This window comes from Brachionichthys hirsutus, chromosome 3 (assembly GCF_040956055.1).
Source record: "Brachionichthys hirsutus isolate HB-005 chromosome 3, CSIRO-AGI_Bhir_v1, whole genome shotgun sequence".
Lineage (NCBI taxonomy): Eukaryota > Metazoa > Chordata > Actinopteri > Lophiiformes > Brachionichthyidae > Brachionichthys > Brachionichthys hirsutus.
In genome coordinates, this window is record NC_090899.1 from 16,624,443 (window position 1) to 16,652,082 (window position 27,640).

The following is a 27,640-nucleotide window of genomic DNA, read 5'->3' on the forward strand; positions in this document are numbered from 1 at the left end:
TGACAGGTAAGGGCTTTCAGGTGCGGCTTGTTGGAATCTTGCTGGTTCGTCTTCAGCCGCACCTCAAATGCACAGAACACACATAACAATGTGGCCCGGGGGCCACATTGGCCCCCGGGCCTTGAGTTTGACACATATGAGATAAGGTAACAAGAACGTTTAGGCAGAATGTTTGTCTGCTTGGTGACACAACAGAAAAACAGCTCGCTCACTTCTCTGTTACCAAGGGAACGTTCATATGATCACATTCTTCACCATCAGAGCTAATGCCACACACAAAATGCAAAACACACGTCTTCTTTCACACACATATGTAATAACTGCTGCATTATTGTCTCACCGTTGTGTCACTGTCTCTTTATGTTGTCGATTAAAGTCTATTTATCCTTTGTATCGAAAGAAAATACACAGAAGAAAAAAAGCAGAAAGATGGTCACAAAAAATACACGAAATATACGACGCAATAAAAACTAAAAACCAGTGAGAATGAATGTAGAATCTGCAGCCCATACAAAAGTACAGGGCAACCCTTGGTAGCACTGATTTTTGCTGGAATTCCATTTCCCCGCAGCTCCTTGTCTTTCTGAATTATAGGACACACTCACTGTTGGCAAATGTCCTCGTCTGCTGGGAGACGCCAGGCTGTCTCATTTTAAACATCAGGCATGCGTCACAATAAAATGAAATAAGGAAAACTGAGTAAATCACATTTTCCAGAATATTGCACTAATTATTATAATTTTTTTAATCTAGTGCTGTTAGAATTTGTTAATAGAATGAGAAATGTCAAAATGGAAGGGAGTTGCTGTTCTGTTGCTCGGGCTCGTGTCTGGGCTAATGCACACACTGCTTTCACAATGGAAACGAACGCGTTCATGTGGCCTGCTTTCGCTTGCTGAACTGTAACTTGCCCCTTTAATCGTGTTTTAACGGCTAAAGGAGTCAAAATGCTTCGGCACAACAACAAATCTGCTGAAAGCTGCTCGTACAGAAAACTGGCGCACCCTGCTGTCACTCATGAACGAATGGGCAGGGCTTCAGGGAAGAACATGAGAATAGTGAGGCGTGAAGGAGGAAGCAAGAAGGAATTTCCTTTACAGCTCTTGAAGATGCTTAAATAGAGGAGTATCACCCTGCTAGAGGCAAAATACAGCATTGAGTCAAGGAAGATGGGAAAAGGGAGCATAAAGGGAGCTTAGAAGCACAACTCAGAGAACCAGCACAGAAGGCTGCAGCATGGCCAGGCTTGGACTTGTAATCTATACTCATATCACACTTTGTTTTATTCTGGAAACCGGACAATCCTCTGCGGAGATTCCCAGAGTATTGACTGCATCAGGAGATTTTGTCATCGGAGGAGTATTTCCTATTCATGAAGATGTGTACAAAGCAAACGAGTCCTTCGCACCCCATCAAAAGACATGCATCAGGTGAGATCACTGAACCAGATATATGTTTCACTTCAAATTCATCATCTGGAGAAAGTTAGTCGAGAGAGAAAAACCCAGGAGACAAAAAGTTAGTTCTGTTGTTCAATAAATCACCAAATATGTTGTAAGACCTGCATTCCCCCAAAGGAGGAAGCTTAGCGTTGTCAAAACAATCACTCATCACTGTCGGCAGCAATCATCTCAGCTTCTCTTCTAAGCATGCAGACAGACAGGCTTTTTTGTTATGCTACTACCACAATGTGTCTTGACGTTCATTTCCATTGTGAAAATGCAGTTTATGGCTTCTTAGTCAGGTTTCAGGCATTTTACACAGCGAGTGGCATCGTATTTTATTTATGCTAAATATCATGTTGGTAAGGATTTTCATACGGACTCAGTGCTGGCTGTGCGTTTAGACCAAGGGTCAGGAACCTATGGCTCGGGAGCCAGATGCAGCTCTTTTGATGGCTGGATCATTCTCACAGACAAATCTTGAATTATAAAAAAAATTGTTTCGCGAAACAGCGATGGTCACCTGCGAGTAGAAAGCCGGTTCGCTATGAGGCAACGATCAAAGGAAGTCCGGCTTATAAACGGCGTTCTGCTCACTGGGAAAGGGACAAACCAGTAATCTCAGTGGGAAAGTGGCAAGCATACATGTAGTTGTGTCAATCTATCTATCTATTTATCTATTTATATATCAATCGCGGAGACAACGCAGATGAGACACTGTTCAAGTGTTGTTTCTGTATTTTGCTTTCGAAAATAGCGGTCGATGTGCAAAGGGTCCGAACAACGGCCTGTTGTGAGATCAGGAAGTAAACCTCCCTCGTTTTAATCCCTCGGCACGCTAATTTTAGAAACACTTTTGAGAAGATGGCTGAAAGAAAAAAAGACGAGGAGAATCGTACTTTTCACTTTGTAGTCACGAAGCCATCAGCAAAACCACGCAGCACCAGAAGTCTCATTAATGGTAGGAAATATCCATCATTGTTAGAAATGGCATAACAATGTTATTACAAATAATTCAGAGACTTATTGTACTTTAAAAGTGTTATTACATAAAATGCACACATTTACTTTTATTTAGTTTTAAACATATTTTATGGCTCTCACGGAATGACATTTAAAAATATGTGGTGTTCATGGCTCTCAGCCAAAAAGGTTCCCGACCCCTGGTTTAGACTTAGGCTTCTGAAAATGCTACAAGACAGTGGAACATCCCAGATTTTCCAAGCAACAGCAAATTTAACCAGATACGTTAAGAGAGGATTATGCAGCGGCAGTTGAAGCCTTGATCTTCATGGCCACAGTGAAGTTGGTAGATGTGCTGCTAACATTAGCTGCATCTACCAGTGGGGACGAGGCCAGAAAACATGGGCTTCTGTTTTTTAAATGTATATTTAGTTTTGTTTATGTCTCCTCAAATTAGATGTTAAAAAGATTGATTGCAGATATAACAGTAATTGTTGCATATGTGAGAGGCGCCGGGCAGGGGTGGCAATACCTCCCGGCTCAGTGCCTGTATATTGGAGTTTACCCCAATAAACGAGAGGGTAGCCTCCCTCCGCCTTCAGGTGGGGGGACGGATCCTGACTGTTGTTTGTGCCTATGGTCCAAACAGCAGTTCAGAGTATCCACCCTTTTTGGAGTCCTTGGAGGGGGTACTGGAGAGTGCTCCTTCTGGGGATTCCCTCGTTCTGTTGGGGGACTTCAACGCCCATGTTGGCAATGACAGTGAGACCTGGAGGGGTGTGATTGGGAGGAATGGCCCCCCTGATCGGGACCCGAGTGGTGTTTTGTTATTGGACTTCTGTGCTCGTCACAGATTGTCCATAACAAACACCATGTTCAAGCATAAGGGTGTCCATATGTGCACTTGGCACCAGGACACCCTAGGCCGCAGTTCGATGATCGACTTTGTAGTCATCTCACCGGACTTGCGGCCGCATGTCTTGGACACTCGGGTGAAGAGAGGGGCGGAGCTGTCAACCGACCATCACCTGGTGGTGAGCCAACTCCGATGGTGGGGGAGGATGCCGGACAGACCTGGCAGGCCCAAATGTATTGTGAGGGTCTGTTGGGAACGTCTGGCAGAATCTCCTGTCAGAAGGAGTTTTAACTCCCACCTCCGGGAGAGCTTCGACCATGTACCGGGGGAGGCAGGGGACATTGAGTCTGGACCATGTTTCGTGCCTCCATTGTTGAAGCGGCCGATCGGTGCTGTGGCCGTAAGGTGGTCGGTGCCTGTCGTGGCGGCAATTCCCGAACCTCTTTGTGGACACCGGTGGTGAGGGATGCTGTCAAGCTGAAGGAGTCCTATCAGGCCTTTTTGGCCTGTGGGACTCCGGAGGCAGCAGACAGATACCGACAGACCAAGCGGAGTGCAGCTACCGCGGTTGCTGAGGCAAAAACCCGGGCATGGAAGGAGTTCGGTGAGGCCATGGAAAATGACTTCCGGACGGCTTCGAAGAGGTTCTGGACCACCATCCGGCATCTCAGGAGGGGGAAGCAGTGCACGGTCAACACTGTGTATGGTGGGGATGGTGCGCTGCTGACCTCGACTCGAGACGTCGTAGATCAGTGGAGGGACTACTTCGAAGACCTCCTCAATCCCACCGACATGCCTTCCAGTGAGATAACAGGGCCTGGGGACTCGTGGGTGAGCTCCTCTGTCTCTGGGGCCGAGGTTGCCGAGGTAGCTAAAAAGCTCCTCGGTGGCAAGGCCCCAGGGGTGGATGAGATCTGCCCGAAGTCCCTTAAGACTCTGGATGTTGCAGGACTGTCATGGTTGACACTGGGGGCAGTGTCTTTGGACATCGGGGGCAGTGCCTTTGGATTGGCAGACCGGGGTGGTGGTCCCTCTTTATAAGAAGGGGGACCGGAGGGAGTGTTCCAACGATAGAGGGATCACACTCCCCGGTAAGGTCTATTCAGGGGTACTGGAGAGGAGGGTCCGCCATCCGGATAGTCCGGAGGGTCGAACCTCGGATCCAGGAGGAGCAATGTGGTTTTCGTCCTGGCCGTGGAACTGTGGACCAGCTCTACACCCTCGGCAGGGTCCTTGAGGGTGCGTGGGAGTTTGCCCAACCAGTCCACATGTGTTTTGTGGATTTGGAGAAGGCATTCGATCGTGTCCCTCGGGGAGTCCTGTGGGGGGTGCTCCGGGAGTACGGGGTGTCTGACCCCCTAATACGGGGTGTCCGCTCCCTATATGACCGGTGCCAGAGCTTAGTCCGCATTGCCGGCAATAAGTCGGACCTATTTCCAGTGCGGGTTGGACTCCGTCAGGGCTGCCCTTTGTCACCGATTCTGTTCATAACTTTTATGGACAGAATTTCTAGGTGCAGCCGGGGCGTTGAGGGGGTTCGGTTTGGTGACCTCAGGATTGGGTCGCTGCTTTTTGCGGACGACGTGATCCTGTTGGCTTAATCAGGCCACGCCCTCCAGCTCTCACTGGATCGGTTCATCAGCCGCATGTGAAGCGGCCGGGATGAGAATCAGCACCTCTAAATCTGAGGCCGTGGTTCTCAGCCGGAAAAGGGTGGAGTGCACCCTCCAGGTCGGGGAGGAGATCCTGCCCCAAGTGGAGGAGTTCAAGTACCTCGGGGTCTTGTTCACGTGAGGGAAGGATGGAGCGAGAGATCGACAGACGGATCGGTGCAGCGTCTGCAGTGATGCGGACTCTGCACAGATCCGTCATGCTGAAGAGAGAGCTGAGCCCAAAGGCGAAGCTCTCGATTTACCGGTCGGTCTTCGTTCCTACCCTCACCTATGGTCACGAGCTTTAGGTAGTGACCCAAAGAACGAGATCCCGGGTACAAGCGGCTGAAATGAGCTTCCTCCGTGGGGGGGCTGGGCTCTCCCTTAGAGATAGGGTGAGAAGCTCAGTCATCCGGGAGGAGCTCGGAGTAGAGCCGCTGCTCCTCCGCGTTGAGAGGAGCCAGATGAGGAGGCTCGGGCATCTATTCAGGATGCCTCCTGAACGCCTCCCTGGTGAGGTGTTCAGGGCACGTCCCACCGGGAGGAGACCACGGGGAAGACCCAGGACACGCTGGAGAGACCATGTCTCTCGGCTGGCCTGGGAATGCCTCGGAATCCCCCCGGAAGAGCTAGAGGAAGTGGCCGGGGAGAGGGAAGTCTGGGCTTCCCTGCTTAGGCTGCTGCCCCCGCGACCCGGCCCCGGATAAGCGGATGAAATTGGATGGATGGATGTTGCATGTGATTACTCTTTTCCCTCCTTCCTCTCTATATTCAGAGTTAATCTGTGACTCAAATATGCTTTTACATACTGAAATTTGATTGATTTGACACGAAGCACCACCCAGGACTGGCCACATAATTGGGCCAGTACTGATTATTGTTCTCAACTTTAGGCCTAGAACCTTGATTTCAGTGAAAGCAGTAATATAATACTGTAATTTAAATACACTTTATAATAAATGAAATTTAAAGTTCTACATTAAATGTATAATATATATTTATTGGATGCCCTGCGATGAACTGGCGGCTTGTCCAGGGTGTCCCCCGCCTCTCGCCCATTGACTGCTGGGATTGGCTCCAGCTTGGCCCGCGACCCGATAACGGATTAATATTTATTGGATGGATATATATTTATATCAACAATACCGGTTCAGGCCCGCCAATGGGTTCAATCTGGCCCGCAGAGGAGAGAGATTTTGTTTTTTTGCTTTATGTCCCTGTGTGTGCCTGAAGCCGTGGGCTTTCACGCGATTTTGTTATGTTAGCTAGTTAGCATAATGACAATAAAAACTCTTGAATCTTGAATCTTGAATCTTGAGAAAGAGATAAAATGCAATGAGATATGAAATAGGATTTTTTTTTAAAATAAACTACAATCCCGAAAGTTGTGGATCCAGATTGTAGTGTGTTTTTGGTGTGTATGCAACACGTGCCCATGTTCGAGGAATATAATATTCGGCGCCACTATGAGACGCACGGTGAAAAATACGACAACCTGCAAGGACAACTGAGAAGAGAGACGATAAATGAAATGGTGGTGGGTCTGAAGAAAAGCCGTGCATTTTCACGTGGAGCCGGGAGGTCAGCGGTGCAGCTGTATAAACCAGCTACATAACTGCTAGTGAAATAGCATTAGCATCAAAGCCGTATTACGAAGGGGAGTTAATCAAAGCATGCATGCTTTAGGCTGCAGGACTCGTTTGTCCCGAGAAGCGACAAGCTTTTGCAAACATCAGCCTGACAGAATACTATTGCAGAGAGGATTTCGGAACTATCTACATATTTGGACAACCAACTGAAACACAAAGTCAAGTCATTTCTTGCATTAGCTGTTGCAATTGATGAGAGCACTGACATTACAGAGGTTTCTCAGCTGGCTATATTTATTCGTAGAGTTTGTTGTGTTGGGTTCTTTTACAAATAGCGACAGCTGCGTTGAGTTTATTAACGTCATTGTCTCGTTAACTCTCCCCCGAGGTGTCTCTCCCTTTCCGTACTGGGGCAACAACAGGCATAGGCTGCCCTCTAGGGTAACACATATATATATCATTCTGGATTACACCACATCTCCCTTACTGAAGTTAGGTTGACCCCCTTTAGCTGTAAACACAATACATTTCTTTCTCAAATCATTTTCATGTTGATCTACTAACTATACTTAGGCAAACATTAATTCATTTACTTTTTAAAAAATCCATAACTTTCGTGTTCCTACATTTTAAAATATCGATTCCATACATGTCAATTTTAAATGCATGTTCAGAACTCAAACTCTGCATATGGAAACATTACCGGTAATGCATAACTTCGACAGATGTTTGTTGTGGTTTTGACTCAAAGACGCTGTAGGAGTGTTCTTTTCATTAGACTGGGTCCATTTTGGTTCCGTCTGAGTCTCTGTTATCGCTATGGGTACGAGATGGCTGTGGTTCCGTCTGATTGTGTCCCTTGTGGTCCACTGATGACAAGGTCAATGTCGATAATACAGTAATCTCAAGCAAAGAAGAGATTACCTGGGGCGACGGTGGCGCAGGTGGTTGAGCGGGTCGTCCTATGATGGAGCGGTTCAGGCACATGTGTACACTGTCGTTGTGTCCTTAGGCAAAACACTTCACCAACATTGCCTGGGCGCATGCCCACGCGGCGACCAGCAGCAGACTACAGTTAGAAAGTATAACTGCTGCAAACCAAATTGCCCTCCGAGGGACAAATCAATAAAAAGTATTTAGTATTTGGGCTGTGTTCTTGACACATACCTGTCTGGTGATAGTATGGCACCTAAGGTGATCAAAAAAGTCAATCAGAGAACAAGATTTTTTGGCAGAATGTCTGCTTTTGTCGACAAAAGTGCTCTCCGGACTCTTGCTGGAGCCTCGTTCAGCCCCTCTTTGACTATGCTAGCACCTCCTGGTATTCAAACATCAAAGTGTCCCTGAAAACCAGGCTCCAAACCTCCCAAAACAAACTGATTCGGCTACTCCTCAATCTGGGGCCCATGACCCACCTTCTTCCTGGACATTTTGCTAGCCTAAAATGGCTCAGGGTGGAAGACAGGGTTAAACAACTCAAAATGGGATTGGCTTTTAAAATAGTCAATGCAGCTCTGCCCTCAGTCCCCTCAATCCCTGCATACCTGAATAAACACCTCCACAGATTTAGTGACACCCACAGCCACAACACTAGAGGGAGCTCAAACAACAACCTGATTACCCCCTCCTATAGGACTAACATGGGTAAATCATCTTTTTACAATACTGCCCCCTAAGGGTGGAACTGTTTGACTCCTGCCCTCAAAACGTGCACCTCTTTGGCCTCCTTCAAAACGGCCCTAAAAATACACCTTTCAGGGGGGCAGAAACGGAGATAGTCATCACGACTCTCTCCGGATCAACCCCCCCCCCCCTCCTTTTTTTTGTCCACCTACGTTGTACATATTATGTGTCTTTAATTTATTGTTATTTTGCATCTGTGGAGTAATTTATTTTTAGTTTTATTGGTATTTTTAAATGTCGATTTATGTACAAAGGACTTTCAACGGAAACAAGACGGCAAGGGCTTTTTTGAAATGCTCATCTTAGACAGGATGTTTGACTGTACTTGTACTGTAATACATGCTACTGTTGACTGTACTTGTACTGTAATACTTTTCCCGGTCTTTGACGAGAGCAGACGTTCTTTTTTTCCTCTCTGCTCCTTTTGTCCCTGCTTGCATTCTTTGTTTCGTCTCGCCTGTCTGCTTTCCAGGACCTGCTGCGTGCTGAGCTCTGGTCTACTAAATCATGGAATTGATTAACGGGTCTCTTAGTGCGATTGATCACATTTTTTCACCCAAGCATGGGACTCCGGGGGGGGCCACCTGTTCAGACGGGACCCACGCAGCAGGTTACACCATGGACCCCTGGAGAAATGGAGAGTGGTCTGCCTCACAGTCCTCTCTGTAGAGGATGTGGAAGATATTTGGCTGTTTGGCTTATTGGTGGGGGCGGGGGGGCATCTGGTAATTGGGGCGGGAGTTGCCCTGGTGTACCGGAAAGACTCCAAGACGGCGGCTTTCAAAGTTCTGGATAAATTGACCATGGATCTAAAAGTGCTCTTCGGTGCTCTGGGGGACCGTGTGGTGGCTCGAATCAAGGATCTGGGCAAAGAGCTTAGGGATCGATCCGGGGAGGACCGGCAGAAATGGATACCATCTTGCCCCAGCAGGTAGAACTGTATCGGCAGATCTCCGGACTGAGTCCTGGCTTGGAGGGACTGAAGTCTCACCTTGGCACATGAAACGAGGAATAACTGAGGAACAGTTGTATATTTGGATTAAGCTAAATTTTCATTTCGGCTGAATATTGGATCTATTATGTCTCCAGCCCCCCCCCCCCCCCCCCACCCCCCCTCCCTCCCCCTCTGAGAGAGTTCTGTACGACGCCAGGTCCTATCTGTCTACCAAAACAATCCAAGGACATGTCTCTCTGACTTTCCACACACGTGAACTCAAACACACATACCATCATCATCATCGGCGGTCTCTCGTAGTCGAGCATGACTGTCCTCCTTCTTGGTCCTTGTGGGTCTTCAGCTGGGCATATAGGCCTATCCTGGACCCATGGATGGGTTCCCGTAGCCTCCTGCCAACATCTGGGTCGGCAGCTTGGCTGCCCTCTAGGGTAACACATATATATATCATTCTGGATTACGCCACAGAGTTGATGAGACATTGGCCGTCACAGAGAAGTCCCTTGAGTCGGTGCCTATGATGGACACCACAACAGCGGGGGACATGTTCAGCTCTCTCATTTGTGCACTGGACAGAGTCGGAGTGCTGTCAGCTTGGCTGCAGATGGCGCGCCAGCAATGATTGGAAAAAAAGCAGGCGTTGTGACAAAATTCAGAGAGAAATTACAAGCCGCAAATGGAGGAGATGCATTTTGGACATTTCACTGTATTTTGCACCAGGAGGCATTGTGTTCCAAGTCATTAAAAATGGATAACGTCATGGAGGTGGTTGTCCGAACTGTTTTCAAACCTCTGGCTTCAATCCGAGCCAGAGGTCTGAATCATTATCAGTTTGACTGCCTTCTCCGTGACAATAAAATTACCAATTTGTGGTGTTGTTTGGAAATAAGGAGACAGTAGTAGTTCCAACCACTCAACTTTATCAGCACGTCCTTATAACATCTTCAGTACATCGCTCGAACATCCACGCCACCTTCTTCTTCTCTCCTACTTTTTCTGTCCTCTCTCTTCTTCTGCCGTCCCTATTTCTGAGCATCCGAGTACATGCGCCATCTTGTGGTGAAAGCATAGAACACAACACAATGGCCTGCCATACCACGTGATTTTTGCATCATGATTACAAACAAACACAGCTGGAAACATAGCCTTCTGATTGGAGGAAATGTTTCAACTTTGATGATATGCTGCTCATTATTTTTATTAGTAAGTTGATATCTATTTTTACAATCAAATTGGCCTGGAAATTGATTAACTATCACATTGCAATTTGCAGCATATTTATTTTCTCATGCCTTGTCCTATTTACACAGGTTTCAAATTAGAGGACTGACAAGGGCGCTGGCTATGATCAATGCCATAGAGATTATGAATAAATCTCCACCACTAGCTGACGCTAACATCACACTGGGATACTGGATCCAAGACTCCTGCTCTGATGTCAGCACAGCTCTAAGAGCCACAACAGACTTCACCCAGCAGGTCAGCTGCCATGAAAGAAGCAATACCCCCACCTGCAGGCAGCCAGTCATGGCTGTCATAGGTGCCACTTACTCTGAAATTTCCATCGCCATTGCAAGGCAACTGACCCTCCAGATGATTCCTCAAGTAAGTATTGAGAAACCAAAAAAAAGCTGTTGACTCAGTGAGGGGATACAGCAAAGAGTATTGTAGGCAACTGAAGCAGCATAACCAGTTTGGTCACCACTGTACATTTTGTCCCTACTGGGATTGAACTTAAATCTTTGTTGTTTCTTTACTTTATGCACCTGTCATGCATCTGTTTTGTGTGATTCCAATGCACCAGCAAGCGCCTGATGGAGTCCAAAGTCTTTGAAGCCACTGCCGAAGGAGGCTGCTGTGCTTGACCAAGTGAGAGCATGCTGGAAGCATGCAAATAACAGTGATTGACTCCATCAGACACCACAAGCTATTCCAGTGTAATTGTTTTAAAGATGATCTATTTCACGTCCTGCTGTGAGGACATGATGATGTAGTTTTAGATAATATGTTTGGGATTTTTCACAGAGTGCAGCTTTAATGATCGGTCAAGGCCCGGGCTTGTAACGACTACCATCAGCATTGTTAACGGATAGGACCCTGCTGTAAATTGGATTACTGTGGGATGAAGACAGAATTGAAGAAGAGGAAGGAAAGTGCATCAGCAGTGAGAGAAGAGGGAATGGAAGAGTTTGGGATTGAGAGTAGAGACTTTGAATGTTGGGACGATGACAGGAAAAGCTAGAGAGCTGGTGGACATGATGAGGAGGAGGAGGAAGGTTTATCCACAGGTAGGAGGTGAGTTAGAGGAGAAGGAGAAGTTCTTACGCTCCACAGGTAGGAGGTGAGTATAAATACAAATATATAGTACGTACCGTAAACGTTTTCCTGTTAATAATGTTAAGGCGTGCAGGTCGAGGAAAGAGCCGCTTGGAGTGCAGAAGAACAAATATTCTACTCGTGCTGTCTTTAGCCTCTCATGCTGCTTTATTGGATAGCTTAGCACAGCGGAACGGCAGCGGCTACATGTATCAACAGGAAGAAACAAAACCCAAAAGGGACGTGAAGTTTATGCTCCTACAAAATAAAAGCCTCTTTTTACACAGAGAATAAGAGCGCTATTAAACAAACGCTTAACAAATAAACATGATAGCTTTTAGAAATAACGAATTCAATTTTAATGATCAACCTACGAGGTTGAACACATAAGAAGTTATTAATAGCAACTCGGGCGTATTTCACAGTTCCTCCGACCGCGCCCCTTCGTCTTACGCCGTTTCAAGGCGCGTTCAAGTGCAAAAAAAATAATCTGAAATTGCACTAAAAAACTCCGCGAAGCAGCGAAGTTGTAGAAAATGAACCGCATTATATCGAGGGACTACTGTACAAATAAAAATAAAACAATATTAAATTACTCAATTGATGCAGAATATCATTAAAAAAATAAAAATAATTTTACACCACAGATGTAAACTAACAATAAATTTAAAATAAACTAGAAAGACAATCAGAGATTGCAGACCCCGCCTCCAAAAGACTCTTCGATCTTGTGAGACAGTAAACAGGGCTTCCGGATCAGAGGGGCCAAACCTGCTCTAGCTTGCTGCTCCGGAACTTACTACAAGACACCTTCTGGACTCTTTTTCCCATCATGCCATTCGTGTCCCTCCCTCTTAAAGTGACACTCCCATGTTACAGCACAGGCACAATTCCAGATGTAAAAATAATTCTAGAATCTGGATCCAGATCCGGATCAACGCCATTCTCGGGGAGGACCGAGCCACGGACAGAACCTTGCTTGTGTAAAAATTTCAAGTCGATTGGGTTACTAGTTTTTAAGTTATGCGCTCGGACATACAAGCAAACAGACAAACATACAAACAAACGGACCCAATTGCAATACCCTCGCCTCCCCTTCGGCGAGGGTAATTACACCACCGATGTAATTTATTGTCATTCATTGTCATTTTGACAATGAATGACAATAAATTACAATAAATTACAAAGACACTTAATGTGTGCAACGTAGGTGGACAAAAAAAAGGGGGTGGGGGTTGATCAGGAGAGAGTCGTGATGACTATCTCCGTTTCTGCCCCCCTGGGGATGCTTTACCCATGTTAGTCCTATAGGAGGGGGTAATCAGGTTGTTGTTTGAGCTCCCTCTAGTGTTGTGGCTGTGGGTGTCACTGAATCTGTGAATAGAATAGAAAGCCTTTATTGTCTTTGCATAGTGGATATACAAAGAGATTAGGAGCGCTGCTCCGTCCGGTGCGTAGTACAACATAATAATAATATAAGAAAATGCAAGTAGATGTGACATAAAATTCAGGTAGGATTTAAAGTGATCAGTGCATGCGGTGAGAGAAATAGTACATTAGTTATTGCACATTTAGATATTGCACATAGTGAGTATTTGTCCTGTTTAGTCCCGGTTGTTGTTCTGATGGCTCTCGGTATAAAACTGTCTCTGAGTCTGTTGGTCCTGCTCTTGTTCAACCTGTAGCGCCGGCCCGAGGGCAACAGGTTGAACAAGTGGTGCCCGGGGTGGGAGGAGTCTCTGACAATGTTTGTAGCTCTGCTGAGGTAGCGAGAGCTGGCGATACAGTCCAGGGGGGGGGCAGAGAGCAGCCGGTGATACAGTCCAGGGGGGGGGCAGAGAGCAGCCGGTGATACAGTCCAGGGGGGGGGCAGAGAGCAGCCGGTGATACAGTCCAGGGAGGGCAGAGAGCAGCCGGTGATCTTCTGGGCTGTGTTGATCACTCTCTGCAGGGTTTTCCTCTCTGCTGCTGTGCACGCGGCGTACCACACCGTGATGCAGTACCCAGGATGCTCTCCAGGGGGCTCTGTAGAAGGCCACCAGCAGCTTCTCCTCCAGGTGGTTCCTCCTGAGCACCCTCAGGAAGTGGAGTTGCTGCTGGGCCTTCTTCACCACCGCCGTGGTGTTAGCAGACCAGGACAGGTCGTCGGTGATGTGGACCCCAGGAACCTGAATGAGGGGACCCCCTCCACGCAGCCCCCCCATGATGGTCAGTGGACCCTCTCCACGCAGTCCCCCATGGTGGTCAGTGGACCCCCTCCACGCAGCCCCCCAGGTTGGTCAGTGGAGCCGGGTCAGTGGACCCCCTCCACGCAGCCCCCCATGATGGTCAGTGGACCCTCTCCACGCAGCCCCCCATGGTGGTCAGTGGAGCCGGGTCTGGGCTGCGCTACGGAGGTCCATGATGAGTTCTTTAGTTTTCGTGGTGTTCAGTGAAAGGTTATTCACCGAGCACCACGCCACCAGTTTACCAACCTCATCTCTGTACGCCGACTCGTCTCCGCCCGAGATGAGCTCGACCACGGTGGTGTCATCAGCGAACCTGATGATGGCGTTGGAGAGATGGGTTGGCGTGCAGTCGTATGTGTACAGCGAGTACAGGAGCGGACTCAGTACACAGTACAGGAGCAAACTCAGTACACATCCTTGTGGGAAGCCGGTGTTGAATGTGATGGTGGGAGCTGAGTCTGACCCTTTGTGTGCGGTCAGACAGGAAGTCCTTAATCCAGGTGCAGATGGAGGTGGAGAGTCCAATGTGGGAGAGTTTAACCGTTAAAATGTCTGGGATTATTGTCTTGAACGCTGAACTGTAATCCACAAAAAGCATCCTCACGTAGTGCCCCCGGTGGTCCAGGTGACTCAGTGCAGTATGAAGCGCTGTGGCAATGGCATCATCAGTAGAGCGGTGGAGGTGTTTATTCAGGTATGCAGGGATTGAGGGGACTGAGGGCAGAGCTGCATTGACTATTTTAAATGCCAATCCCATTTTGAGTTGTTTAACCCTGTCTTCTACCCTGAGCCATTTTAGGCTAGCAAAATGTCCAGGAAGAAGGTGGGTCATGGGCCCCAGATTGAGGAGTAGCCGAATCAGTTTGTTTTGGGAGGTTTGGAGCCTGGTTTTCAGGGACATTTTGATGTTTGAATACCAGGAGGTGCTAGCATAGTCAAAGAGGGGCTGAACGAGGGCTCCAGCAAGCGTCCGGAGAGCACTTTTGTTGACAAAAGCAGACATTCTGCCCAAAAATCTTGTTCTCTGACTGAAATCATTAACATTTATCTCACTTAGAGAGTGTTTAGACCCAAAAAGAATAGATTCGGTTTTACCAAGATGTAGTGACAGTTTGTTATCCATAAGCCAAGTACGGATTCTGGTGAGCTCAGAGCTCAGAGCTTCCTCAACCTGCACTTTGTCCTCTCCCGAAATCAGGAGTGCTGAGTCATCAGCAAACAGGAACAATTTGCAGTTACAGGCAGCACTCATGTCGTTAATGTATAGGAGGAACAGTAACGGTCCTAGAATGCTGCCTTGAGGAACCCCACAGCTCACCGGGAGGGACGAGGACAAGGTTCCGTTTATGTCCACCATTTGTTCTCGTCCCTCAAGGTACGATTTCATCCAGTTTATTGATGTGCTATCAAAACCAATCGCCCCTAGTTTATTCAATAGGATTGAATGGTTAACGGTGTCAAAGGCCTTCTGGAGGTCCAGCATGACCATGGCGCAGTATTTGCCCGAGTCTACTTCACGCTTGACGTAGTCGGTCAGATATATGGGGCATGTGTCAGTGGAGTGGGATGTTCTGAAGCCCGATTTGAATTCAAAGAGCAGGTTATGCTCGGCGAGGTAGCGGTTGATTTGCTCCTGGATTATTCTCTCCATGACCTTTTAGATGGAGCAAAGGATGGAAACAGGCCAGTAGTTGCCAGGTTCTAATTTGTTTCCTTTTTTATACAGAGGGATAACCCGCGCCGTCTTGAATTCCTGTGGGACGTGGCACTGATTGATGGATAAATTTATCAGATGGGTTACCACGGGGGCGATAGAGACAGCTGCATCTCTGAGGAACCGGGTGGGTATGTGGTCGAGGCCCGTGGCCTTGTTAGGCAATTAGTTGTTTTAGCACATCAACGGTATTTACAGGTGTGAAAGAGAAAGTGTCCTTTTTAGCACCTAGCTTCTCATAGTGAGTCTGGATGTGGTCAGAACCATACAGACCTGAATGCGGGGGGAGTTTGCTGACCAACAGGGGGCAATAGTGGTGAAAAAGCTGTTAAAACAATTAGCTAGCACCAACCTGTCGGTCTGGAGCGAACCACTTGAGTTAATGCAGATATTACTGGTTTTTGTTTGGAGTCTGTTGCTGCAGCCTAATTGTTTTAGGGCCTCCCACAGTTTTTGGGGGTTGCTTTTGTTTGCCTCAATGTTCTCATTTAAGAAATTCTTTTTGGCATTTTTTATCATTTTGTTAACCACATTGCGTAGTTTTCTGCTTCTTCCAAGTAGTTTGCAGAAGTGTATACAGGAAAAGAGGTTAGCTAAGAAGAAGTGGGACATTGAGAGGTCAGAAGAGAGTAAACAGGAGTGCAGGGAGATGAGACGCAAGGCGTCGTAGACATAGAGGTGGCAAAGGCCAAACAGAGGGCATATGATGAGACATACAGAGTTGCGGAAACTATAGGGGGATAAAGCTGATGAGTCTTACGATGAATTATGGGAAACAGTAGTTGAGGCTTGAGACGACAGAAGACCCGACACCTGCAAAGAAAAAGAAAGCAGCACTTAAAAGAAAAACCAAGTGTCCTGATTGACATGCTTCAAGGCTCGCTGTGTGCATATATATATTGCAAACTTAGACAGGGCAGACCCCCAGAAACACAGATCACCATTTGTCCTAATCTCCATAACTAACCATTATGAAGTTCAAGTTAATAATGATTGAAAAATAAAACTTGTGGTCTGTGGAAAAATTGCTCACCTATGAAAAGTCCATGGTGATAAAAGGGGTGGGAACTTAAGTCTTAAGTCTTAAGCTATTATGAAGTAGGTAAGCCTTGGGTAAAGTGTCAAGAAGTTAGCATCAAGAACTAGCATGAATCAGAATCAGAATCAGAATCAGAAGTGGTTTATTGCCATTGTCAGTGAGGGTTCACAGACTAGGAACGTTTCTCGGTGAAGTCGTGCTACATCTAACATTAATGACAAAATACAGTCATTAATGTTAGATGTCATCAAAATACACCATGAAGCCACATGGTCAATAAAATATTGCCTAAATCCAACCATTATCGGACCTTTTCTGGTATGACAGGAATCTGAAGGTATTGATGCTGAGACATTACGTACTCACATACCAAATGGTCACATAAAGGGAGAAATGTCTTTCTTGACCAGCTACCACTGAAAGAGACCCTGATTGAGGTCTCCCTTGCAGGCCATCTAGTGGCCAGAATGATATCAAATTGACATTGAAAGTGAAATAACCATTTACAAGTGGATATATAGACCTATATTTATGTCAAATGTCATTTAATGTGTGGGTGTCAAATGAAGTGTTACTTAAACTTATTTTATTGTTGGTTTGTGGTTGTTTTCACGAGGTAGTGATTTATTGGAAGACTGTTCAATGGTCATTCTCTTGTTTCAAATGCAGTGTATATAACATTGTCAGATTCTCAAAACACAAAATGTAGAACTCTATTACATTATCAGTTTGAAAAAAACAGACCCAGCTGAAAATGTAATAAATCCCCAACTATTACATTATTGGTAAAAACAATTATTATTTGCTTGCTATGATTGCTATTTGCGTTATCAAGGACTTGGTCTTTGACAGGAAATGACGCTATAAGTAACATCCTTGCTTTTCTTTCTTCCAGATCAGTTATTCATCAACTGCTGTCATTTTAAGTGATAAAAGTCGCTTCCCTGCCTTCATGAGGACCATCCCTAATGACAAGCATCAGACAGCTGCCATGGTCAGTCTGCTCAGTACCTATGGCTGGAACTGGGTTGGAATAGTTACCACAGATGGAAATTATGGCCTATCAGCTCTTGAAAATTTTGTGTCCCAAGCCTCTGAAAAGGGAATCTGTGTGGCCTTCAAATCAGTCCTCCCACAATCCATTACCAATGAAGATGTGATGTCTGCAATCAGGCAGACTGCCAAAACCATCAACATGAATCCCAAGGTGCAGGTGATTGTGTCATTTGCCAAGCCAAGCCATATGATGGACCTTTACCAGGAACTAAAGCGCCAGATTCTGAAAGCAGGACAGAACGTGGAATCAATGAGAAGAGTCTGGGTGGCCAGTGACAGCTGGTCCTCCTCAGTCTCTGTGCATGGTAACTTGTCTCTGGAGAATATCGGACATGTTTTGGGATTCACTTTCAAAAGTGGAAACCTGTCATCATTCCGAGACTACCTAGACAGACTGGAGGCAACTGGGTATGACGATACAGAAAATAACTCCTTTGTGCGGGAATTCTACATGGAGATAAATGCTAGTAAAAATTACAGAGATAATGAGCTGGTGTCCAAAGCCGTGAGGACCCTGAGAGAACACGCCGAAGCAGATGTTTCCTTCAGTGTTGAGATGGCTGTGAGTGCCATCACTCAAGCTGTAGCATCTATTTGCAGGAGCAGAGATTGCAAATCAACAGACAGAGTGCAACCCTGGGAGGTATCCACTTGCGTGTTATGTGTGTGCGTTCACATGTATACTCCATATGTACTTTAAAACAGATTATAGATGAGGTACACATATGTTGCTGATGAGGATAAGGTTTAGTTAAGGGGTAGGCTGCCGAGTTATGATACCTTGGCACATTTACAACTAGAACAGCACTCAGAGCGCAGACCTCCCCCAAGCAGCTCGTTCCCCTCCTAACTGGATCTACACCGTCCACACGGTGATCTGGATCAGCACCAGAAGGTTCCAGATTGTTCTTGGTATCTTTATACACCAACATGAAAATTTATTTTCATGGTTTGTGAATAGAATTATATTCTATCCACATTATAGTATTATATACTATTCATTGTGTTGAATTATATACTATACAAATACTTGATGTGTATTTGAAACAGATTTTTAAATCAGTAAATTGGGTTTTCAATGTTAAAATTAAATATTTTCTATTGACTCCATTCTGGATCTGATCCAGATGGAATTCGGTGGTGAGATAGAGACCCTCACCCTCCAGGATTGTGTCAAATCCCATGAACATCGGTCAATGATCAACTGAGATATTGAGGAACACATTTTGAAGCTACATTGACTGCAATTCTAATGAAAATTTCAAAGTGATCCAGAATCCAGAATCTCTTCTGGATTGTCACCGCAATTATCTGTTCCTGATAACATTCCCGACATTCTCTGAAATTTTAATCAAGATCCATCCAGAACGTTTTGAGCAGCATGCGAGAAACTAAATAATCAGGCTGCAGCACGGCAGAAACTAAATAATCAGGCTGCAGCACGGCAGAAACTAAATAATCAGGCTGCAGCACGGCAGAAACTAAACAATCAGGCTGCAGCACGGCAGAAACTAAATAATCAGGCTGAAGCACTGCAGAAACTAAACAATCAGGCTGCAGCACGGCAGAAACTAAATAATCAGGCTGCAGCACGGCAGAAACTAAATAATCAGGCTGCAGCACGGCAGAAACTAAATAATCAGGCTGCAGCACGGCAGAAACTAAATAATCAGGCTGCAGCACGGCAGAAACTAAACAATCAGGCTGCAGCACTGCAGAAACTAAACAATCAGGCTGCAGCACGGCAGAAACTAAATAATCAGGCTGCAGCACTGCAGAAACTAAATAATCAGGCTGCAGCACGGCAGAAACTAAACAATCAGGCTGCAGCACTGCAGAAACTAAATAATCAGGCTGCAGCACGGCAGAAACTAAATAATCAGGCTGCAGCACGGCAGAAACTAAACAATCAGGCTGAAGCACTGCAGAAACTAAACAATCAGGCTGCAGCACGGCAGAAACTAAATAATCAGGCTGCAGCACGGCAGAAACTAAACAATCAGGCTGCAGCACGGCAGAAACTAAATAATCAGGCTGCAGCACGGCAGAAACTAAATAATCAGGCTGCAGCACTGCAGAAACTAAACAATCAGGCTGCAGCACGGCAGAAACTAAATAATCAGGCTGCAGCACGGCAGAAACTAAATAATCAGGCTGCAGCACGGCAGAAACTAAATAATCAGGCCGCAGCACGGCAGAAACTAAACAATCAGGCTGCAGCACGGCAGAAACTAAACAATCAGGCTGCAGCACTGCAGAAACTAAACAATCAGGCTGCAGCACGGCAGAAACTAAATAATCAGGCTGCAGCACTGCAGAAACTAAATAATCAGGCTGCAGCACGGCAGAAACTAAACAATCAGGCTGCAGCACTGCAGAAACTAAATAATCAGGCTGCAGCACGGCAGAAACTAAATAATCAGGCTGCAGCACGGCAGAAACTAAATAATCAGGCTGAAGCACTGCAGAAACTAAACAATCAGGCTGCAGCACGGCAGAAACTAAACAATCAGGCTGCAGCACGGCAGAAACTAAACAATCAGGCTGCAGCACGGCAGAAACTAAATAATCAGGCTGCAGCACGGCAGAAACTAAACAATCAGGCTGCAGCACTGCAGAAACTAAATAATCAGGCTGCAGCACTGCAGAAACTAAATAATCAGGCTGCAGCACGGCAGAAACTAAATAATCAGGCTGCAGCACGGCAGAAACTAAATAATCAGGCTGCAGCACGGCAGAAACTAAATAATCAGGCTGCAGCACGGCAGAAACTAAATAATCAGGCTGCAGCACGGCAGAAACTAAATAATCAGGCTGCAGCACGGCAGAAACTAAATAATCAGGCTGCAGCACGGCAGAAACTAAATAATCAGGCTGCAGCACGGCAGAAACTAAATAATCAGGCTGCAGCACTGCAGAAACTAAATAATCAGGCTGCAGCACGGCAGAAACTAAACAATCAGGCCGCAGCACGGCAGAAACTAAACAATCAGGCCGCAGCACGGCAGAAACTAAACAATCAGGCCGCAGCACGGCAGAAACTAAATAATCAGGCTGCAGCACGGCAGAAACTAAATAATCAGGCTGCAGCACTGCAGAAACTAAATAATCAGGCTGCAGCACGGCAGAAACTAAATAATCAGGCTGCAGCACTGCAGAAACTAAACAATCAGGCTGCAGCACGGCAGAAACTAAACAATCAGGCTGCAGCACGGCAGAAACTAAACAATCAGGCTGCAGCACGGCAGAAACTAAATAATCAGGCTGCAGCACTGCAGAAACTAAATAATCAGGCTGCAGCACGGCAGAAACTAAATAATCAGGCTGCAGCACGGCAGAAACTAAATAATCAGGCTGCAGCACTGCAGAAACTAAATAATCAGGCTGCAGCACGGCAGAAACTAAATAATCAGGCTGCAGCACGGCAGAAACGAAATAATCAGGCCGCAGCACGGCAGAAACTAAACAATCAGGCTGCAGCACTGCAGAAACTAAATAATCAGGCCGCAGCACGGCAGAAACTAAACAATCAGGCCGCAGCACGGCAGAAACTAAACAATCAGGCCGCAGCACGGCAGAAACTAAACAATCAGGCCGCAGCACGGCAGAAACTAAACAATCAGGCCGCAGCACGGCAGAAACTAAATAATCAGGCTGCAGCACGGCAGAAACTAAATAATCAGGCTGCAGCACGGCAGAAACTAAATAATCAGGCTGCAGCACTGCAGAAACTAAATAATCAGGCTGCAGCACGGCAGAAACTAAATAATCAGGCTGCAGCACTGCAGAAACTAAACAATCAGGCTGCAGCACGGCAGAAACTAAATAATCAGGCTGCAGCACGGCAGAAACTAAATAATCAGGCTGCAGCACGGCAGAAACTAAACAATCAGGCTGCAGCACGGCAGAAACTAAATAATCAGGCTGCAGCACGGCAGAAACTAAATAATCAGGCTGCAGCACGGCAGAAACTAAATAATCAGGCTGCAGCACTGCAGAAACTAAATAATCAGGCTGCAGCACGGCAGAAACTAAATAATCAGGCTGCAGCACGGCAGAAACTAAATAATCAGGCTGCAGCACGGCAGAAACTAAATAATCAGGCTGCAGCACGGCAGAAACTAAATAATCAGGCTGAAGCACTGCAGAAACTAAACAATCAGGCTGCAGCACGGCAGAAACTAAATAATCAGGCTGCAGCACGGCAGAAACTAAACAATCAGGCTGCAGCACGGCAGAAACTAAACAATCAGGCTGCAGCACGGCAGAAACTAAATAATCAGGCTGCAGCACGGCAGAAACTAAACAATCAGGCTGCAGCACGGCAGAAACTAAATAATCAGGCTGCAGCACGGCAGAAACTAAACAATCAGGCTGCAGCACGGCAGAAACTAAATAATCAGGCTGCAGCACGGCAGAAACTAAATAATCAGGCTGCAGCACGGCAGAAACTAAATAATCAGGCTGCAGCACGGCAGAAACTAAATAATCAGGCTGCAGCACGGCAGAAACTAAATAATCAGGCCGCAGCACGGCAGAAACTAAACAATCAGGCCGCAGCACGGCAGAAACTAAACAATCAGGCCGCAGCACGGCAGAAACTAAACAATCAGGCCGCAGCACGGCAGAAACTAAATAATCAGGCTGCAGCACGGCAGAAACTAAACAATCAGGCTGCAGCACGGCAGAAACTAAATAATCAGGCTGCAGCACGGCAGAAACTAAATAATCAGGCTGCAGCACTGCAGAAACTAAATAATCAGGCTGCAGCACGGCAGAAACTAAATAATCAGGCTGCAGCACGGCAGAAACTAAATAATCAGGCTGCAGCATGCCAGAACGGCCAAACAGAAATCAAAGTTGCAGCGCAGGAGATCGCCGGCATGAGAATAGAAATAGAATAGAATAAAAAGCCTTTATTGTCTTTGCATAGTGGCTATGGCGAAATTAGGAGTGCTGCTCCGTCCTGTGCGTAGTACAACGTAGCCAAGCAGAAGGTAGAGTCTGGCACAGGCATGGGGGTGGAGAGGAGATTTAAGGAGCAGCTCAAATGAAGATCAGGTGTGCCAGCCTCACTTGTGGCACTCTGAGGAGCAATCTAGAAACAGAAAGCAGGTGAGCAGGGAAAAAGAGTAAGAGCAAGCAGCCATGAGGATGTGTTCAATGTGATTTTCTCTCTCACCTGAAAAATAATAACTAATGCTGATGAAGTTCATTCTACTCAACGGTTTATACTCACAAATGTACTTATGTAAAAAGTAATTTTTCAAAAAATATATGTAAATGATAAATATATGTCCCTACAAGTAATATATTTTAAGAGATTAATCCAAGCTATTATTTTTTTTGATAATTTGTTTTATTTTGGTCGTCAGATTAAGACAAAAAATAAAATTTAAACTAAATATATATTACAACCAAAAAAGGAATAGGCAGAAACAATGCTTATTGAAGCCTATCCTATAATACAGACAATTATTAGATCGGCTTTACATATTAAATGATTATTTATACACACTTTTTATATTCATTAATTATTTCACACTTGAGACATGTTTTGAATTTTGATAATGAAATACATTGTTTTAAATCATCAGATAACTCATTCCACAGTTTCACTCCAAGAACAGAAACACACCTCGACTTCACGTTGGTTCTTGCTTTAACACATTCAAACATAAATTTGATTGAACGGTTTTCCCTTAATTTGAAAAAGTCCTTTATACAGTTTTGGATATTGTAATTTTTTAATCTATAAAGAATCTCTAATATTTTAATTTTCACAATATCATCTAATTTTAAGGTTTTATTTTGTATAAATAAATTATTTATTATTGACATAATAAATTGTCTTGTGTCCTGTAGGTCCTACAAGCTCTGTGGATGCACGAGTTTAAACTTAGAGAACAGAAGTACAAGTTTGACAGTAATGGAGACATTAATTTAGGCTACGATGTGAATATGTGGAGGTCAGAAGGCGGGAAAAACCTCATCCATGACTTCATAGCCGAGTATCACCCACAGAACAACAGTCTCACCCACATCAACGACAGCTCGTCTCCATGTCTGCAGGACCTGGAGGTAGGCCCCCATCCCGCCGTCCTGATCTCATTCTGCTTATACAACACACAGATGTCTGTTTTTATTGACAACAGCAAGGATGACTCAGCATATAAACTATCTCCTGACTTTCCTCAGCATATCGTCTCAAAATGTTCCAATAGCTGTGTCCCTGGAGAGTTCAAGAAGACAGCTGAGGGTCAGCACACCTGTTGCTATGAGTGCATCAACTGTACTGAGAACTACTTCTCTAATGACACAGGTAAGTATCTCACTGTTTATCTCAGCAGCCACAAGAGGTCAGTGAAGCGTTGAACGTTTCGGCAACAGACAGAGTTTGTGATAATGCAGCAATTTAACAGGACTATGACACCTAGCTGCATTAACACTTGAAGGCCAAGAAGTACTTTTTTTTTACTTGACTTATTTTCTTTTTTGCCGTATCTCAGAATTAGAATGGTTTATTGTCAATGACGGTTCGCAGACGAGGACTTTGTTTTCAGTGTGACAAGGTAACGGCAGTAATAAAAGGCAAACTAGGAATTCGGGCATTACAAATCTGTATATAATTGCTTGCATTCCCTATAGTCATAAGGTCTCAGAAAAGGTACCCAATTATATACAAAACTAAAGCAGAAAATGTATGGAAGGCTGCAGGCATTTCAACATCCATCTTTAATGTAGAACATAGATAGGCCTTCATTTGACTTCTTTTTGGTTTAGTTCTGGGACTTCTCTGCCTGTTCACTTGCCTATGTGGAGGGTCTTCCTTGAGCCTTCATGGAAAGACCAAAGCAGGAAGCGACCAACGACAAAGACCCAATTCAGAACAGAAAACAAACATCAATGACAACAAAGGATATTGATTAGGTCAGACACAAAAGGAGTTGGGCTGGAGTTGAGTTGTAAAACAGTCTGCAGGGGAGGCGAAAAGGTTAGGTAGGTTGCAGCAGTCGAAATAGCAAGCCCGACTGTATATGAAATGTTCCCACACAGAGCTTTCTGCTGCTTGTGGGCTAGTTTGAGCTCTTATCTGATGTAGACTGATTTATGTGTTTGAATGTGCACAATGCTTCCTATTCCATCATCACATTTTAACAGAAGTTCAATCAACAATCAATCAACTCCTCTCCACCTTTTGTATGTCACAGAAGCTGCTGGGTGTCTCTGCATTGAGTCAACTCTAATTGTCACAGCTTCACAATGAAATATAGGTCAAATAAAAATTTTGATAAGCTTGCTTAATATTTGCTAAGTGGCTGTAGTTGAAGAAACAGAAGATGTTGAAGCTTTTGTTGACTGATTTGTGTGCAGGTAGAGAAGCAGTGGCTGGTGCGGGGGAGGGGTCCACTGAGGCTATGCTGCTTCTTGGATTCTCTGGGCCAAAGAAAGCTCTTTCATACCTTACAAACCGTTGTATTTTTCCTTACAAAATACAAAATAATCTTACACCATACATTTATTTTCAAATGCGTTTATGTACGTAGTTGGACATTATTACTTATGATACAGTTTAGCATTTGATGGTGGCGCAGTGGTAAGCGCTGTTGCCTCACAGCGAGATGGTCGCAGGTTCGTCTCCAACTTGTGGCCATTCTGTGAGGAGTTTGCATGTTCTCCCCGTGTCTGCGTGGGTTCTCTCCGGGTTCTCCGGCTTCCTCCCTCCACCAAAAACATGCAGCCTAGGCTGATTGGTGACACTAAGTTGCCCACTAATTGTGTGTGTGTGGCTGGTTGTCTGTCTCTGTGTTGCCCTGCGATGGACTGGCGGCTTGTCCAGGGTGTACCCCGCCTCTCACCCATTGATTGCTGGGATTGGTTCCAGCTTGGCCCGCAACTCGATGATGGAATAAGCGGTTGGAAAATGAATGAATGAATAAAATACCCATTAATAATGCTTGTCATTTAAAATTTTAAATAAGAACAGATATTTAAAAAAAAAAAGATCGTTAGCATTTTTATTTTTGTAAACCAAACTTAAGTATCGATCAATGATGCTTGTAATTTAAATTTCAAACAGGGACAGAAAAATACAAACCTTTGCTGGCTTGTGATTGGGAAACATGTTTTTCACGTTTCTTGATATTCGGTGCAGACCGGATGGTACTGTAACAGTTCGTGTTCGTAATTCCTACTCTGCAGGGAGTCAGTGAAGGCATCCAGGGAGGAGGGGCGGTGTGTGTGTGAGCGTGCTCCAGAGGGGAGGGGGTGAGAGAGACGGGAGTCGGGAGTCGAGGACGGCATGAGAGGATATCTGTTCTGTTAGCGGCGCGGTTACCGATTAAAAAAAGCTTGTTCTGAGACCCATCTCGTCCTGATTTCAGCATCTGACAGACGCTACAGTACCCATCATTTTCAGATTTGCATTTTTCCGTACAGATTTACTTCTACGCCGTACACGTCTTAAAATGCATAAAACCCGTACTTTGTACGGCAAAAACTTACTGGTTGACAGGTATGCTCTTTGCTAGCATGCTTGTGATGGTTTTGTTCTCTGTCCCTGCAGATATGGACCAGTGTCTGAGCTGTGACACAAACACAGAGTGGTCTCCGATCGGCAGCTCCAGCTGCCTGCGGAAAGCCCTCCTCTTTTTCGGCTGGCAGGATGGCTTTGCTGTGGTGCTCCTGACGTTTTGTGCACTGGGCATCCTTCTGGCACTGCTAGTGTCAGTTCTGTTTCTACATCAGCATGACACTCCTGTGGTGAAGGCTGCTGGAGGACCTCTATGTCAGGCCGTCCTGTTCTCTCTGGTCATCAGTTATATCAGTGCAATACTGTTTGTTGGTCGGCCTAACAGCCTCCAGTGTAAAGCCCGACAGGTGCTCTTTGGCTTGAGCTTTACTCTGTGCGTCTCCTGCATCCTGGTCAAGACGCTCCAGATCCTACTGGCCTTCCATTTCAACCCTGAGCTGCAGGAGGTTCTGAAGAGGCTCTACCAGCCTTACGTCATCATCACTATCTGCGTGGCCTTACAGGCAGCCATCTGCATCTGCTGGCTTATTCTCAAAAGTCCATTTAATCAGATCATTCGGAATCCAACCACTTTGCTAGAGGACTGTCATGAGGGCTCGTATTTGGCCTTTGGGGTAATGCTAGGCTACATCGCTATCCTGGTGTTTGTGTGTTTCATCTTTGCCTTCAAAGGGCGCAAACTGCCACAGCAGTACAACGAGGCCAAATTTATCACATTCAGCATGCTTCTCTACCTCATCTCCTGGCTGCTCTTTGTTCCTGTCTACGTCACCACTTCAGGAGTGTACCTCTCTGCTGTGGAGATGGTCGTCATTCTCATATCAAACTACGGAATCCTGAGCTGTCATTTTTTCCCAAAATGCTACGTAATACTTTTCAGAAGGGAACAAAACACCAAAAGTGCTTTCAGGAAGAATCTCTATGTATACTCAAACAAATCCAGAGATCCCGTTTCTGTGTCTACGAGTTCCGTGTCGGAGAAACAGTCAAATGGGCAAAGATTTATACTCAGAACTTCTTCCCTCTCTGTACCCGCAACCAATTCTAACACCTGCAGCGATAAAACAAGCTGTAAAGGGTTTCGCAGAAGTTCAACTGCACGACAATGCCTCAGAAGAAGCACCAGCATATGAAATTTTTGTACAAATTTACAAACTGTATATTTTGCACGTTTTTACTATACAATTATACACATACATAGATGTGTATCTCCGTCTTCACTATGTTTTCATATGAAATATGTAGTATTTCCTGCTCAAGTTCCATTTGCCTTTATAATAATACTAGCAAAACCCACATTAGCTTGCACTTTGAGGTACTACTACTACTACTACTACTACTACTGCAAGGAAGAGACAGCATTGTAGAGAGATGGTCAAAGTCAATTTATTTATATAGGTTTACCAAAGTGCTGTACAATTTAAAAAGCCTTACAACGAAGAAATACAACTAGAAAATAGAAAGTACAATATTAAAACACATGGTACATTTAAAAAAAAGGCTAAAACTAAATAAAATGTACAATGAGTACAAACAGTCCATAAAAAAGTAACATTTGGGCCTTCTGGCACCTGTGGATGGGATGGTTAAGGTTGGGGGCACTATGGTCGAGTT

The 27,640-nt window shown here is 45.4% G+C and overlaps 1 protein-coding gene across 1 annotated transcript; it reads left to right on the top strand.

The window, feature by feature from the left end:
* Positions 1-1,215: 1,215 nt before the first annotated feature.
* Positions 1,216-27,159, top strand: gprc6a (G protein-coupled receptor, class C, group 6, member A). The gene is made up of 6 exons (XM_068760469.1): positions 1,216-1,430; positions 10,451-10,745; positions 17,333-18,136; positions 23,359-23,574; positions 23,692-23,815; positions 26,060-27,159. The coding sequence occupies exons 1-6, from the start codon at positions 1,237-1,239 to the stop codon at positions 27,157-27,159; spliced, it is 2,733 nt and encodes a 910-aa protein (XP_068616570.1). The 5' UTR covers positions 1,216-1,236.
* Positions 27,160-27,640: the final 481 nt, after the last annotated feature.